The 16654-nt window shown below is 35.5% G+C and overlaps 6 protein-coding genes across 13 annotated transcripts; 3 read left to right on the forward strand and 3 right to left on the reverse strand.

The window, feature by feature from the left end:
- Window positions 1–258: 258 nt before the first annotated feature.
- Window positions 259–1917, reverse strand: LOC105672521 (phospholipid phosphatase 5). Of its 2 annotated transcripts, XM_067354316.1 has the most exons (7): window positions 1776–1917; window positions 1321–1426; window positions 1092–1239; window positions 881–1009; window positions 618–788; window positions 384–552; window positions 259–305 (listed from the first exon to the last, which is right to left on the reverse strand). In XM_067354316.1, exons 1-6 carry the CDS (start codon window positions 1856–1858, stop codon window positions 386–388), a joined length of 804 nt encoding a protein of 267 aa, XP_067210417.1. In that variant the 5' UTR covers window positions 1859–1917; the 3' UTR covers window positions 259–305; window positions 384–385. The 2 variants fall into 2 exon arrangements, with proteins under 2 accessions (XP_067210417.1, XP_012222937.1); XM_012367514.2 differs by having other exon boundaries at window positions 259–552.
- On the reverse strand, window positions 1777–11146 carry mms4 (Methyl methanesulfonate sensitivity 4). Of its 4 annotated transcripts, none has more exons than XM_012367511.2 (4): window positions 9802–11143; window positions 9641–9694; window positions 9394–9513; window positions 1777–3189 (listed from the first exon to the last, which is right to left on the reverse strand). In XM_012367511.2, exons 1-3 carry the CDS (start codon window positions 10993–10995, stop codon window positions 9394–9396), a joined length of 1368 nt encoding a protein of 455 aa, XP_012222934.2. In that variant the 5' UTR covers window positions 10996–11143; the 3' UTR covers window positions 1777–3189. The 4 variants fall into 4 exon arrangements, with proteins under 4 accessions (XP_012222934.2, XP_012222935.2, XP_067210398.1 ...); XM_012367512.2 differs by lacking the exon at window positions 1777–3189 and adding an exon at window positions 9133–9309; XM_067354297.1 differs by lacking the exon at window positions 1777–3189 and having other exon boundaries at window positions 9311–9513; window positions 9802–10463; window positions 10548–11146.
- On the forward strand, window positions 2976–9212 carry LOC105672516 (Reduction in Cnn dots 1). Of its 2 annotated transcripts, none has more exons than XM_012367501.2 (7): window positions 2976–3229; window positions 3304–3886; window positions 3964–4245; window positions 4324–5010; window positions 5084–5423; window positions 5517–5699; window positions 7618–9212. In XM_012367501.2, exons 1-7 carry the CDS (start codon window positions 2976–2978, stop codon window positions 8730–8732), a joined length of 3444 nt encoding a protein of 1147 aa, XP_012222924.2. In that variant the 3' UTR covers window positions 8733–9212. The 2 variants fall into 2 exon arrangements, with proteins under 2 accessions (XP_012222924.2, XP_012222925.2); XM_012367502.2 differs by having other exon boundaries at window positions 3967–4245.
- A 140-nt stretch (window positions 11147–11286) lies between the features above and the next one.
- Slbp (Stem-loop binding protein) lies at window positions 11287–12860 on the forward strand. 2 transcript variants are annotated; one of them, XM_012367401.2, is made up of 3 exons: window positions 11287–11434; window positions 11711–12304; window positions 12396–12860. In XM_012367401.2, exons 2-3 carry the CDS (start codon window positions 11754–11756, stop codon window positions 12535–12537), a joined length of 693 nt encoding a protein of 230 aa, XP_012222824.1. In that variant the 5' UTR covers window positions 11287–11434; window positions 11711–11753; the 3' UTR covers window positions 12538–12860. The 2 variants fall into 2 exon arrangements, with proteins under 2 accessions (XP_012222824.1, XP_012222823.1); XM_012367400.2 differs by having other exon boundaries at window positions 11368–11610.
- A 227-nt stretch (window positions 12861–13087) lies between these two features.
- Window positions 13088–14794, reverse strand: LOC105672456 (uncharacterized). 2 transcript variants are annotated; one of them, XM_012367394.2, is made up of 4 exons: window positions 14581–14794; window positions 14252–14494; window positions 13868–14138; window positions 13088–13784 (listed from the first exon to the last, which is right to left on the reverse strand). In XM_012367394.2, the coding sequence occupies exons 2-4, from the start codon at window positions 14449–14451 to the stop codon at window positions 13218–13220; spliced, it is 1038 nt and encodes a 345-aa protein (XP_012222817.2). In that variant the 5' UTR covers window positions 14452–14494; window positions 14581–14794; the 3' UTR covers window positions 13088–13217. The 2 variants fall into 2 exon arrangements, with proteins under 2 accessions (XP_012222817.2, XP_012222818.2); XM_012367395.2 differs by having other exon boundaries at window positions 13743–13784; window positions 13876–14138.
- A 151-nt stretch (window positions 14795–14945) lies between these two features.
- Window positions 14946–16533, forward strand: Pglym78 (phosphoglyceromutase 78). Its single transcript, XM_012367391.2, has 3 exons — window positions 14946–15190; window positions 15582–16079; window positions 16165–16533. The coding sequence occupies exons 1-3, from the start codon at window positions 15091–15093 to the stop codon at window positions 16329–16331; spliced, it is 765 nt and encodes a 254-aa protein (XP_012222814.1). The 5' UTR covers window positions 14946–15090; the 3' UTR covers window positions 16332–16533.
- The last annotated feature ends 121 nt before the right edge of the window (window positions 16534–16654 follow it).

Raw genomic sequence — 16654 nt, forward strand, 5'->3', positions numbered from 1 at the left:
AAAATGAGAGTGCACGATTGGTCCACATAACAAGTCAAATTATTCCATATCCAATAGAAAAGGTTATTTTTTTAGGGATTTTATCAACCGCTACATTTGTCACTAAAATACAAATCTCCTATCAGAGTTGTCATAGAGTTACACGCGCCATTTTCAAAATAATGCTTGGTGCGCGCAACGTATTAAACGACAAACAAATCTTTAATATATTAATTTTTAATTATATAATTTATTATAATTTTTATATTTGTGCTCGTCCCTTAATCATAGATTTATTCGTAGGTATAAGTACACAAAATACATATCTAAAATGTTTTTTTAACAAAAATGTTAAATACTGTTTAAAATGTTATATGTAGCGCAATTATAGTATTAGTCTTCACCTTTATATCCACTTGATTTGTTCATTCTTGTTAGATTTAATGTCTGATTGAGTTTGCAACGTAAGCGCAGCATACGGTTTGTCGCAATATGGCGAATCTAACGAAGGGTAATAATGTCTGTAGCAGATGTAGGTCAAGCAATAGCCTATTACTGACCCTACCATCACGTCTAAAACAAGTAATGTATTAATAAAATTGTGACAAAATTGATTATTTTAACAAGAATGTATTTACCTTGCCAATGATGGTGATAATCACATGTCCTGCTTAACGCGATAACAAGAGCGACGCAAAGTGGCAGAAGAAACATACACAATCTCCACGATTGTCCTTTTCCCGCTAAACTAAATGCATGAAGTTTTCCGGCTAGATATAAGGCGATGAAACCAAAACTTGCGAACGCAACTAAAAGAAAAATTATAAACATCTCAGTCACAGAGAAATATACTTATTCGCAAGACATATTTGTAGATATTATTGCCAATACATTAACATACACGAGGAATGTCCGCTTGGGAATGACTTCTTTCCATCCCTAATAACAACCGGATCTCCAGTACATTTGAATGTTGGATTCACTTGTCCATCTGGAAAACACCGCCAGAAGAAATCTGGTCTTGGACGTCCTGAAAAAGTCAATGGATGACATTAAGAAAAATACAAATTTATCAATTTAAATTCATTTAAATATTTTGATTAATAACATACCTACTACAAGTTTTAAGATATCTGTAATAAGACCATTAAACCCTAGGGCTAATGTTACAGATAATGTTGATTGTTGAAGATCAACTTTATTTCTATGTATTATAAAAAAAAAACAAATTACAGCAACTGGCATTATAAATACAAGGGGCTGGAAAGAGAATATTTCATTTAAAATGCGTTATCTGATGTATACTACGTCTTTTTTTTTATTTCTAATATGCACACGTACCCATAATATCGTAGTTGGAACAAAAGATTCTGTTCTTGGATTTTTGTACAGCCAAAGCTCATCTTGATGAATTTTCCTAGTAAATGGTTCTGCTTTTTCCAGCTCTCTGAAAACCATCAAATGTAAAGTATTTTACTTAACTGATAACAATTCTGTGACAAGAAAAACTAAGCAACTGTTTTTCAAAAAAAGATATAAAGGAATGAATATCTAATGTATAGCATAGATGTATCTTTCAAAGAAATTCTCTATTATTTTTTAATAATTATATCATATATTAATATAATTATTAACAAATTCAAAACATGTACTTTTGAAGTAAAATATAATACGAATAAAATTATTATTAATTAATAGTAATGGATATCTTGTTTAAACTAAGTTCAATAACACATTGCAGCGCTAATTCTGAAATATTGATTGTTTAACTGCACATCCATTGAATGTTAACTTACACGAATAACACTGCCAGAAAGATACGTAGCAGAAAGTCAAACCAGAGCCCCATCGAAAGCTGAAGTCCACGTACTTTAGACATCTCCGTACGTTACGCATTTAAATCAAGAACAGATCGTGCCGATGCTCCTTGTTCATGTAAAGAAAATATAAAAATCTTAACGTCAAACTTAAACAATTCATCGTGTAATAACGACACAACTGTATACGACACGTAAGTGCAATCAACTCTATATAGCACACCCGGTAGATGAAACGTCGATATTAAAATAAGTCGAACGATTATCGATTCTCGAATCTCGATCACGGGAACCGAACTGAAATATATATTCGGATAAATATATATTTATCCGAATATATATTTTACTTTAGAAGAAAGTTTAAAAGTATTTTTAATTTCTCTTTCCTTTCCCATTTTATGCATTATAATCGTGGACCAAGAAGTGGAATCGTTTGTTTTAACTGTACTTTTGCACTTCGTGTCTCCTTCACTTTCTCTTGCGCAGTTTGAACATACGTCTGTCTTATTTTAAACGAAAAAAGTGCAACTGGAACAAGCGATCTAGTTTTAAGGTTAAATTTGTAACATACTCGTATAAAATAAGTAAAATAGTAGTCGATTCGATTAAACGAAAATGGATCCGTTGCATTTTCTCGTGCTGCTCGTGCAATGTGCCTGTACAAAATGGACATCGTTATGATTATTTGCGTTTGCCATATTGTACATAGTTGAGTGGTGCTAAAAAATTACGTTTGCAACTGTACTTTTGTACATTAATTTGTCCTGCGACACGTGGAAGCGAAATGAATAGTCGCAGTATCATCGCGAAATTGCAATAAGTGATATCACATGGTTGTAGTTTGCTGAGTAAAGAAACGTTCATTGTGCGATGCCAGATATAAGAAATAGGGTTAGTTTTCGGATTCCTTATATAAGAAACGTGATTTAATTATCTAATTTCTGTAAGTCGTAACAATAGAATCAGTATAGTCGTTTGCATTGCGTGAGAACAATGAGCTTATACTATTCAATTTTTAATGTACGATATGTAATGATGCAATATTTTTTTTTTTCAGGAAAAATTTTGCCAATTAAAGAGTTTCATAATATTGCACAACACGCGATACGTGGAAAAAACTCAGAAATATCGACTGCATAAGCATTTATATTGAGTGGATTTAGCTTTGAATAAAAGATAATGCTAGCAGCCATGGCTGTGACACCATCAACTTCTGTAGGTAGCACTGAGCTACCGAGTCCAACCACTGAAATATCCGATGAAAATTTAAATAGTTTCATCACATATCTGAATAATCTCGCTGGTAATTATGAGATGGATGTTGATGTCATAGTCAAGGATCATTGTTATGCTCGAGCCTGGAACTGGAAGCCAGAGAATGTCTATGTGAAACCTGTAAAAAAATTATTTTTCTCAAAAAACACTTCAGCAAGGTAAGATTACTCATAATATTTAATCTTTGCCGAAATGTAACAAATGTTTAAAGTTATTATTCTTTACATCTTAGTGCTACATACAGAAAGGATGAAGAAATCAATGTGGAAGATGTTGATAGCGAAATGATACCGCCTATTGACTTCACCAGAGTTCAACACATGATGGACGAATTTGAACGGTTAGCGATCTTTGCGCGGCCTGAGGAAGACGAAGACTGGGAGGATAAGATAGACAAAACTTTTTGGTCTCCAGTGCAGAATCGGATATTTTCCAAAGTGACTCGAGTACTGAGCTCGGAAAGGCTCAGCAGATTAGCTAAGACTGATAATGCGGCGGAATCGATTTTTCGAAGAACGTCGGTTGATATCGCGGCGAGGCGATTTCGGGAAACGTTAGCATCTACAGGATGGGACTGGAGACTGGCGCAATGGCTGCACAATTTATTATTCGAGCATCTGTCCCACGAATATCTGGCCATCTATCTCGATATCTTGCAAGTTCTAAGACTGAAAATTCCTCAACTAATCGATAAGATGATCGCCGTACAACCGAATATTAACTCCAAGACAGGTTCCATAACGTGGGAAACGCTCGGATCGCTCTTGAAGCGTTCCTGGGATCCGATCGCGCCGAGCTTGAACGGAATTAAACCTGTAAATATGACCACTTGATCATTACTACGCATCATTATATTGCTTTAGTATGTGAAAATTAACATAATCGATTACAGAAGAAATTGCCCGGAAATCCAATCTTAATAATAGTACCGTCCGGCATTTCCCCGACCGTTTCTTCTCGTCAGCACAAGTGGATCACGCAATTAGGTACGTTAGGTACGGTCGTTACCGTTCATACACACATGGGATTGGCGGGCAACAGAATGACCATGCTGGTGTGCATGGATCAATTAGTTCAAGCTACGAGAGCCAAGATACAAGATGTCAGAAGCGACTGTCCAGGCAGGCCGATTATACTCGTGGGTTTCAACACTGGCTCGGCGCTTGCTTGTCAGGTAATTTTACAACATAATGTTTTTTGCATCTTGCATTTATTTCACTTTCTATCGTTATCTCATTTTTTTTTATTATAGGTCGCACAGATGGAACATGTAACCGCTGTTACTTGCATTGGATTTCCTTTTGCGACGGCTGAGGGGCAACGTGGCGCGCCCGACGACACGTTAATGGATATTCGCTGTCCCATTATGTTCATCATCGGGCAAAATGCCACACTCGTTAGAGCGGACGATTTGGAGGATCTCCGACAGAGGATACAGGTCCAGACGAGTCTGGTGGTCGTAGGCACGGCTGACGATCATCTCAGGATATCCACGACCAAGAAAGTACTCGAGGGCATCACTCAGAGTATGGTGGACAAATGTATACTGGATGAGATCGGCGATTTTATCGGTAGCATTCTACTGCAACCGCATCCATTGCCGCTGCGACCTACGATCACAACCAACGGCGATAACAAGACCAAGAAGGAGTCTCACAAACGGAGAAACTCCACTAGCAGTTCCGTGGAAAGCGAGCCTAATTCGCCGGTCACGAAGAAGTCCCGACCGAACTCGCCGGTATCTTCCGCGCTATCGGCTGGGACGAACACGGCGTCGAGCTCGACTTCCAAAATCAGTTCACTCAACACCCAATCTAATCTGGTGCAAGTGAGCGGACAGCAGACAAACCATTCTTCCACTATCAGACGAAAACGACCCACGAGCAATCAGAAAAATCAATTCGCGGAACATATGAAGACTTCTAAGCTTCCTGGACAGGTAATTCTCACACATACATTGTATATATAACTGCAATTTAAATAAAATATGTGATTATTTACATTTATTGCAGACAAACATTAATGCGGAAAATGGCATAACGCTCAATATTGGTACACTGGCAAGTCTGGCGCCGATAGGGCCGATACGTCTGGCGCCCACCACTGTCAGCCAATCGCCTCCCAAAGCGTCCAAATCTTCGACGACGCCCAGCAAAGTACCGAAAATCATTTCAAACGTAGCGCTGCAGGGCATTCCCAAGATGAAGACGATAGTATCTTCTAACAAACCTTATTCAAACATGATATCAAGCAATTACAGACAAGTCAATATACCTGACAAAAACGGAGACGCAAAATTGGTCAACATTTTCACCACTGGAAATCAAATTAGAGTTAATACAAGTTCCGGAGGTAAGATGCAGATTCATTCTGTACGAGTGTACAAATCTCAAAGAAAAAAATAACTAGAAATATTCATATTCTTTCTTCTCTGAAATTAAATAGCGGGAAGCGGCAAGTCGACCGCGACGAGTGGCACGCTATCGAATCTTTTGCAAAACGGAAAGAGCACCATTGCGCTCGCGAGCGCATCCTCCGCCCGTGTGTCATCGACTTCCAGTATTCTACTAACGACCACCAGTTCGCCGGCGAATAGTATACCGCCATCCACATCGACAGTTGCAAAAGGTAGATCATCATTATCTAATCAATTATCAAATAGTTCGCCCGAAACGTAGTTCAGCCTACATACGCGACGTCCAATGTAACAATTTGTTTTATATACGAATGTACTTAGAACGAATTTTTTTTTTATATTTAGCAAATTAGACGTACGTTCGAATTGAACGTACACACTTGACTTAACGAAATAATTGAAAGTATTTAACATGTCCAATAGTCATAACGTTAATTTCGACAATCGGAATTCATTTTTATTTATATTTTACAAATTAGTTTCAATCATCGAACTGGCTGCTCTATAGATAAGTAGACTTATATTTTTATAATACTTATTTAATGTCTGACATACATATGTACCTATAAATATACACACATGACAAATAACGTATACAATCAATAAACTCACATTTTTCTAATTTTCTTCTTGGTCTTTCAGAAAAGGGTAATAGAAATATTACATAACGGAAATTTTTACTAAACATTTACACCTGTAAATAAAATGTATATAAGATAGCGCTAGAAATTGCCTAATGATTTTCGAAATTGGGTGATTTTGATGCATAGATTACATCCAAGGGAAACAAACTAAAAATTCTCTTAATTTCTTACAATTTCACATTTACGATAATCTAATAATAATAACAAAAAATAAAAATTGAAGCGAAGCACACATTCTAAAATAAGACTTACGATTTCATACATTGACTGTAAAGCTTCCAAAAAATACAGTATATAAAAATTCAAAAATTATGAACGGAATATTAATGTATAAGTGTCTATTCGATTCCATTCATATTTATTCCAAATTTTTCCTCAATTGCGCGAAAAGATCCTCTTTCCCCAAAGGCTGTTTAGTGTTAATTTGATACTAAATTTATTTTACTTCGCAAGCTCTTCCTCTCTCGTTGTATATATTTTTGTTAATTTTGTAGCCAAAGTAGTTAGCACCGCAAAATGAGATCTGCTCTCTTTCTCTCTTTCTGTTGCCTTTAATTATTTAAATATATATATATTTATATCATATATATTTATCTCTTCTCTCATATTTATGTATGACATTTAATCTCTTTTGATAAAACATTCCAAAATGTACGTGAAAAAAAAACTTGAGAAAATTTTTCCTCAATTAATAATGTGAATGTACACAGTAAAGTTACATTTAGGTATATACACACATTATGTTCTACATACGTTAACATCCATGGATAAGCAACAGGCATCGTTAATCATTCTAAGTGCATATTTAAAAGAAATATTGTAAACATGACACCGGATTAACTTTTATTTTGTATTCAATAAATATTTTTTGTGACATAATTCGAATTTGTTTAATTCCTGACCTTATAATCCTGTCCATTGAGCAACAAACGATTAACAAGTCTAGGTAATGTGAGCACAAACAATTGGTTTTTGGGATATTTAATTGTTATCTGCATCAAATATATTGGGCAAGCACTTGTGTATTTATTATAGCAGTAAACTTTCGCACTAGCGTGCTTAGTAAGGTTTGCACTTTTTGTTAATATAAAAAGTTAATAAAAGAGTCCTCTTAGTTTAAATTTCTATTTATTCTTTTTAATTAACATATTGAGATAATTAGATATTAGTAAAACAATACATTATTTAATTTATAATACTAAAACGTTAAATGCGTCTAAAATAAAAATAATTTTAACGGAAAAAAATTAAATATGTCAAAAAAAAAAAAAAAAAAAACAGTAATTAAAATATTGAAAAATTAAATACATTAAAAATAAAACTGTACTTATGGTAATCATAAACGTATTAACATATTAAATTAAAATGCTAGTGTAACATTGGAAATATTTCTGAAATATTAATATATGTTAATGATACATGATAATATTATACATATATTCCTTTTAGATCTAAAGCCAAATATATACATATATATATTTTGTAGCGATGGAGGAGATGGGAATGTGCGGTGACTCTCACTTGTTGGACATATCGAAATTGGCGCACTTACCACGACAAGCGGCCGCATCCAACAATACCGATAACTCCCACAGTACGCCATGCGGTAACATAGTCATTGTCGAGAATTCCCTCCACAACAGAAGCGCGCCTTCGTCGGTGATAGTCCCGTTTAACAGCCAAAGCACCGGCAGCATTTTGCCCTTGTCCAACAAATTAAAGATCTCTCACAAGTCGATAAAGACCATGCCGAAGATCACGGTCAACGCCAACAATTTACAGAGACTGCAGAAGGGAAAGCCGCAGGGCGTCCAGAAGAAGAGTATCGCGAACGAGATCGATGACGATTTGGGGAATATATTGGACATACCGATAATATTCGCCAAGGACGACGACAACCTGAGCAACATCGACAAGATACCGGTCGTGACGCAGACGACGCTGGCCAAGGAGGCTCAGGAGAGGCCGAAGTTGAACACCACTAAGGTGGTTCTGATAAGTAACAAGCAGGACAAGCTGCAACAGACACCGAACAAGATCGGAGCAGCTCCCGCGCAAGCCGTCATATGTCCCAATATGCCCGTGCAAAATCTAAACCAGCTGATATTGCAGACGCGAGCGCAGAGCAGCGGTGTCCTGGCGAAGAACAGAATCGGCATGGCGATGGAAAATCGACTGGTGCAACCCACCGTGAAGTACACCAAGATCATCCTGGCGAAGAGAAACCCGCAGTCGCTTCAGCAGACCGAGAGAAGCGAGCAGTTGGTCGCGACGAGGACTGTGGAAGACATAGGCGCGCCTAAAATCCTGACCTTCGAGAAGGACGAGCACAGATACGTGCAGGCGCAACCTTCCAAGGCAGCGAGCGTTTGCGATCCTCTCACGGAGAACAATCCACTTACGGATAACGTGCTCGAGATCGAGGACGCTATTAAGACGAATATCATTGAACGCAAGTACCTGTCCGCGCCTGCAATTGACGCGATGTCGCTTGCGACTCTCGACGACGACGACTGCGATATTTTGAATGAAACGAAGTTGGACGAGAAGGTGGACCTGGAACAGTCTACTCTTGATAATGCCAATGAAATGCAAACCTAGAATACACAATCGCTTTACGAAAGCTGATAATATATTAATTGTGCAATACGCGAGAAGATACCTGTGAAATATATCATTTCAATGTCGGTATTTAGATGTGTAACAACATACTGATATATCACAAGACTAATGAAAGCTATATAATCTCGAGATTAAAGATTAATTTATAATATTATAATAAACGATTAATGACGATATTAATGATATTAATGACGATGATTAATTTTTTTCTATTGCATATGTTATACATCATATATGTCATACTGTACTGGTCTCTAAGCTTTAATAGTGATAATTAATACTTTGTTGTTATAATGAGATTCAAATGTGATTCATCTTTGTTCTTTATATGTTACATATGCATAAACGCGAGAGTGGAAAAAACATATGTGTCTGCACATAAAAAAAAAATTATATTTATTATTCAACTTAGAAAAATGCCTAATAATTATAGATATTCTTCCATATATAGCACGTCCGTTATTAACTCCAAATTGGCCAAAGAATTTGAAAGGTGAAAAATAAATAGTACTGATAGCAGAAAATACTGCTATTTCGTAAATTGCGTACTATACAACTGTTACATAATGCATTTGTATTATAAATTTAACATGTAAAGATTTACAAATAAAATTATATATGAATAAAAATTCGCGGTTACCTATATTTCAGCACCTAGCAGAGTGTTTCCGTTTTGTGACGTAAACATCGTGTATATCTTTTTGCTTAATTCCGGACCGATTTTGCGTACAGCTGTGAGAGGCCCCGCCGCTCTCCTAATCTGTTAAATTGATATAATCTTTGTAATTAAAATTAACATTTCTTTCAGAAACAATTCAAATATATCCAATATAATTTTATTGTTATATTAATTTACTAATAAGAAGAAATATAAAACTAAAACTTACCGGTATATCTTTTAATAAATTTATGCCTTCATCAGGTGTACAATTTTTGTAAGCCTGGAAAGATAAGAATAAGATTATTTTCTATTATGTGAAGAATAAAATTTCTTTTTTTGTTTTAGTAACATCAGATAATAAAATACAATGTTTAATTATAACGATACCTCAATAAGCTGCACTGGACTAGGATAAGCGGTACATATTGCCTCTGATGTTTCCAAGCTACTCAAGTTAAATTGACACAACTGCTGCTGCCACAATCTCTTCAGTCCATTCCCATCTTTGTCCACGCGTACAGTATTCTTATTATCACCCATAACATACCAGACAAATTTACTTTCCTGATTTTCTCTCTTCTGCAACTTATACGGTATCTCCGAAATAGATTTTGTATACTGATACACCGTTGAAGCCAAGTCCTGTGCACTCTCAATTAATCTGCTGCTACATTTGGCTACTATCTGAACTTCAGTCAAGCACATCTCAAGCTGCTGTCTTGATATAATTGGAAATGCCTCGAACCGCTTACCTTTAGTGTTACCTTTGGAACCGTTACTTCCAGAGCCCGACTTCTTCAAATATGCAAAATATTCCTCCATGCCGAAGACAACCAGAGTTATACTGTAATTCGGTAACAGAGTCGTAATATTTGAGATAGACGCGCAAAAAGTGTCCTCCGCTACATGCGTCACTGTTTCGTAGCTGCTCCAGATTATTATAGCAAATTCTTCCATCTGTGTACCCTTTCTTACGCACACTTCGTTATCTTCGTCGATATAATTCTCCTCGATGTTTCTCCGCCATGTAATGCTGTTCGGAATTAATTCTGTGGTTACATTAAACTTAACATCAGCATTTTGCAACATGCTTTCAATTTCCGTTCGACAATTTCCATTCCGATCATCGATACCTTGATCAAGATTAACTTCCATGAACTTTATACATTCCCCAGGCTTCATTTCTTTCGATTTCTTCTTCTCGATCGCTTTCAACGCCTTCTCTTGCGCCAGAGTTTGTTGACGTTTTCGTCGGTCCTCCTTCAACGCTGTTTTGTCCTTTTTAGGCGCCGTCGTCTTTCGCGAAATTTTCTTAACCCGATTATCTTCCGAATCGTAAGAACCCGATGTGATATGCGATGATCCATGAGTGAGCTTGTTGACATTCAAATCAGGAAGATCGTCGCTTTGCGATCCTGAGTTTTCCGCGGTTTCACGACAGAATGGTACTTCCGGAAAGTCGAACTCATTCGTATCGTCGAAATGACATTTCCCATTGACTTCCGATCCATTTTCGATCCCGTTGCGTTCAACAGGCGACGCGGGTTCGTCCGAATCACTCAGTACAATCACACTCGACATTCGCAAAGGAAGTTCAATTCAAATATGACATTCAAATTTAGCAGTCGTCAAAGCATTCCGCACGCGCCGGCGAACCAGTGACGCTCAACTTTTAACCTAAATCCCTTCATTTTACCTAATATTAGGTTTGTTCTTTATAGCTGAACTGGCTGCACTAGTTCAGAGTTTATCTTTCTCCTTCCGATGTGAAGGGGAAAAGATAAACTCTGAACTAGTGCAGCCAGTTTAGCTATAAAGAACAGACCTATTAATGCAGATTTAGATGCACGAATATCAAATAGGAAAACGTGCTTTTTATGGACTCTGTCTAATGCCACTTTGTCCCTAGAAGTTAGAAATTTATCGAAAGTGCGACTCTCGATGCATCGAAATTGCAAACTTAGCGCGAACCATTGTCAAAAAGGCGCGCACAGCGAATGGTAAAGTGTGCAATAAGCAGGTAATAAGATTCAGAAACGTTCGCGATGTTATTCTACTCCAGATGAGAAAATTCTCGACTTTTAATCATATTTATTAACGTACGAAACTAGCAATAGAGGCGGCTAATAAGCGCGTATGCACACTAAGAACAGTGTTGATATCTGGTATTTTATCATAAGAAGTGATTACACCTGTGTAGGTTATATTTTATCACAATTTTATATATGTAGAATTAAGTCGCTTAAACTTAAGCGTGATATGTGACGTACATTAAATGTTACTTTTATATATTTAGGTAATCGGACGTCAAGTTGTCGATAAGAAGCTATATCACTAAAATGGATCGATCTTCACGCGAATCGTCAGTGGAAATAGAAATCGAGGATGATGAACTGTTTGATGAGGTAATATGTATGAACAATAAAGAAATTATTCAATCGGAACAAAATGTCACGAAGAATGAAGATGATTCAGGAAACAATGTTTCGTGTAATGCAGAGAAAAGCGTTGTGATCGAAGCTGAAAAAAAGCTAAATATACAGAATGATAAAAATTTGAGCGCACAAAACAATGAAATTCAGGCAGAGCCTAAAGAGAGTACAAACAAAGTTAAGTACATAGAATACAAAGACAGTGTAATGAATAAGCCAGAAGATTCTCACGTTTGGCGCAAAAGAATGAGACAAGATAGTGCAGATTACGAGAATGTTAAGGTTTCTCGTAGCAGACGGTATTCCAGTGATTCTAGCTCAACCACAAATTCATCGGAGAGTAGCAAAAAGCAAATAGAGTATGAAACAGATCCAATTGTACTAGCACGTAGACAAAAAGAAATAGATTATGGAAAAAACACTATCGGATATGACAGATATATTCAGATGATTCCTAAGTAAGTGCTTATGAGATTAGTAGGCATTGATTTTATGATTTAATATGTAATATTGAAATTAAATCTTAACATTTATTTGCTTCCATTTTAGGGAGAAACGTACACGGGAACATCCGAGAACACCGCCAAAATATATAAAGTACAGCAGAAGGGGCTGGGATGGTATGGTAAAGTTATGGCGAAAACAACTTCACTCTTGGGATCCTCCTCAGGAAAATGATAAGACAGATTAAAAAACTGCAATCATTTTAGCATTTCATTAAAATACTGCCACTGGTATCTTTTTTTTAATTTATATCGCAATTGTGTTGCTTTTTATTTAGGCTGTTTGTTGCGTATCGCTTCTTGTGTTTAAAATAATTAAAATAATTTATGGTTAACAGATTAAAATAAAATATTTGTAATTATAAATAATTATATAAGAATTAAGATATTTGTAGAAATGATAAGAAATAATATTTTTATTCTCATTTATATCATTTTATAATCGTATTCAAGGAAACTAGTTTATGTATATATAATCAAGTTTGTATAAATATAATAAGATATCAATTAATGTATGTATATTAATGTCTTTTGGAGCAACATTTACAGTTTTCAGTTGCTGTACGAGTGACTTGATAAAAGTTAAATTTTCATAAAAGTTAAAAATATCTGCAATTTTTTAAATTGCACATGTTTTATATGTTTTGATACAAAATATCTAAATGAGATAATGATACATGATACACAAACTTGGTCTAATCTAATAAAACTACAAAAAGAATTTTTAAAAACTCAATATTTTGTTAAAAAATTTTATATTCTTAAATCTCACTAAATGGTTATTTTACAGGAAGGAAGCAATACATACATATTTATTATACTTATTATTATCAAAAGTTAATCCTTAATAGAAATATTTATTTAAAAGTTAGTTATCCTTTTGAAAAGTTTTGGAAGTGCAAAGAAGACTACAAAAATGATCCAATCTTTGGTTAATGGTTGCTTCCATTTGATCTATCCTTGTTCTCAATCTCACTTCCATGTCATCAAGTTTACTCTCAATATAATTTTTTATGTCTACATGGGATGCATAACTGTCATTCATATTCACACATTTTTGTTCATTTCGGATTCCATTGTGACATTTTAAAGAACTTGGCTTCTCATAATTATTTTCACAGTTTGAATGTTTTTCTTGATTATCTACTTTTTCAATTTTATTTTTACATTTAGAGGAATTAGAAGATTCTACATCTCTTAAAAAGCGCATAAGATTAGAATAATCCTCGTTTGTAGTTTTGTCACTATTCCTAGAAATATTGTTAAAAGCAGGAACTGTCCTTAACAATGTTTCCTTTCTATCCATTAGGTTATCGGCGTTACCAATTAAAAATTGAATTTTATCATAATCAAAGGCACTGGGTTCTACTTTTATAGGCTCTGTCAAAAACAGTTTTATACCATATATCCACAGTGTGTCCTTTGTCTTAGGAAACTAAAACAGGAATAGTACAGATTAGATTAAAAAATTATATAAAAATTATTAGTACAAAGCAATTTATTAAATAACAATCTTACTCTAATACCAGCTTCTGTTGTAGGAGGATCAAAGCAGACATCTCCAAAGTAAGCACTATTCTCATTATCCTCATCTATAAAGTCTGGATATATAGTATTTTCATAATGTTCTTTAAAGATTTCCAAAATATGACCTTCGGAAACGACACCAATGCGACTTATCTTCTGGCAGTTTGTCATCTTAATCTCGAACAGACATGGCCCTTCGTCAGGAGTCGGCCGTTGTAAAGCAATACTGGTATGCACATTAGCTACCTCCTCATAATATATTCTACACAAATGTGTACATTAGACGGTACTTCTGTCATCTTAGGAGGCATTGCACAATGCAACAATGTGAGAAAATAATCAACATAGAAATCTATTCGTCAATCATTTACTTACGTTTCAGGAGGTTTATTCACATTCTGTGATAGTTCAGTGATAACAGCATTGTGAAGCTGCTTGTTATTAATAACTTTCCAATTGCACGAAACTAAAAAATTTTGGTTTTTTTCTTCATGTTTCTGAACGATCTCCTTAGGTACTGCATTTGTAAAAGGGATCGTATGGACGACTCTGTTGTCGTCCAACGTGCTTTCCATAATTTCAGGAATTCTCGATATACTGTAGATGGTATCTAAAAACCTAGGAAACAAGCAAAAGTTAAATCCATATAAAAAAATATATGTACTGTAGGTCGAGTGATACAGTCATATACAATCGACAATCACCTTTTTTTTAAATGATACGTATTGTTGCACTTCTGTGATATTGGAGGGCAATATATTCACAACGATCCACGCACACACGTCGTCAGAAGTAAAAATATTTTCATCGAGACAAACTCTTCTTCGCTTCTCTTTGAATTAAAGTGATCGATAGTGACAAACAACGTACTCGGCACATGTTATATAGCCGTGCACGGAGATGAACCAAGAAAGCACAAATAACTAGATGAGATATTTGATAAGAGACTGATCAGCGATCTTCAGTGTGACAACCAATGGGAGAATTTATTTTCTAGGAAATTTAGTTAGCAGTTTACTAAAGTGCGACTAAAAAGAACATACTTAATATTTCTCGTATTTTCATTCGACAGAGCGTTCATCGAGATAAATAAGGGAAGGGAGCGAAGGGAGGCTTGAGTCAATCAGCTGAGCGAGAAGTATCGAACCATCTTGAATTGTCCGCGCCGTGCGTATTCTTCTATTGTCCGTGGTGCTCGTAATTTCGCAGAAAATATGTCAAAGTACAGGATTGTTATGGTTCGCCACGGCGAGAGCGAATGGAATAAGTTAAATCTCTTCTGTGGATGGTACGACGCTGATCTGTCGGACAAGGGTGCGTAAATATCACCCGGCTACACTTGGAACGACCTTATTTCAAGGACAAAAGGTCGCACGATTTCAACCTTCGAAACATCCTAATTTTGAATGACATTGTTGACGTAATGCATTTGTCTGCCTCCTTAAAAAATCTTTTAAACGATGTGATCTAAAGAATGTTATTGCGATTCACAGTAAGATGTAAAAAATGATATTCTATATAAACATATAAAATTGCATATATAACATAAAATTGTATATAAAATTAAAATTATTTATTTATTTTATATTCTAAATATTTTAATTTTATGAAACTTTAAATTCAAACTCCACACACTATATTAAAAGTAAAAATATTTGAAATTTTTTGAATATTAAGATTGCATTAAAGAAAAAATTTTTCACAGGCAAAAGCGAAGCTGTGTCAGCAGGAAAAGCTCTCAAGGATGCAGGTTACACATTTGATCTGGCTCACACATCGGTTCTCACGAGAGCTCAGGAAACCCTCAAGTCGATCTTGAAGGAGATTGACCAAGAAAACCTGCCTGTTAAGAAAACGTGGCGTTTGAATGAACGACACTATGGTGGTCTCACAGGCATGAACAAGGCAGAGACAGCAGCCAAATATGGTGAAGAGCAAGTACAGATCTGGCGGAGATCGTTTGATGTGCCACCACCACCGATGGGGACGGATCACAAATATTATGACACCATAGTAAAAGATCCACGTTACGCCGACGGACCAAAGCTTGAGGAATTCCCTAAGTTTGAATCCCTCAAGTTGACTATCGAGAGAACATTACCTTATTGGAATGAGACGATTATCCCGCAGTTGAAGGAGGGCAAGAAGATCATTATAGCTGCCCATGGCAATAGCTTACGTGGCATAGTGAAGCATTTGGATCGTAAGAAAGCTCATTTTTATACAAATGACGTATATTGATGAAATCACAATAATAATAATGTATGTTATAATTTTTTTCTTTGTAGAATTGACCGACGATCAAATTATGGGACTAAACCTGCCGACCGGTATCCCATTTGTGTACGAACTGGATGAGAACTTCAAACCAGTCGTTTCGATGAAATTCCTGGGTGATGAAGAGACTGTCAAGGCGGCGATGGCCGCAGTAGCCGCGCAAGGAAAGGCCAAATAAAGAAACAATACAAATGAAAAAACATTTATCAATCTGCGAAACACAAAAACCTGTTGTTATGTCTATTAAAAGTATTTATGATTCTTTAGTTTCGTCATTGTGATAGAATGTAGTTCAAGTAGGAACGATAGATGCGTTCTTGCTTGAAGAAGCATTCCTCGTGAGCAAAATAAAAAAAAAGTCTAATATACATATAACAATACCCCAGTGTGTAGAAATTATGAAATTTCACTTTTACTCAAATGTGCATATTAATGAAATATTAAAAATATGACTTATTTTTTCTTTATTTCGATATTTTTATCAAATATTTAATTTAAGAA

Source organism: Linepithema humile, chromosome 4 (genome assembly GCF_040581485.1).
Source record: "Linepithema humile isolate Giens D197 chromosome 4, Lhum_UNIL_v1.0, whole genome shotgun sequence".
Classification (NCBI taxonomy): Eukaryota; Metazoa; Arthropoda; class Insecta; order Hymenoptera; family Formicidae; genus Linepithema; species Linepithema humile.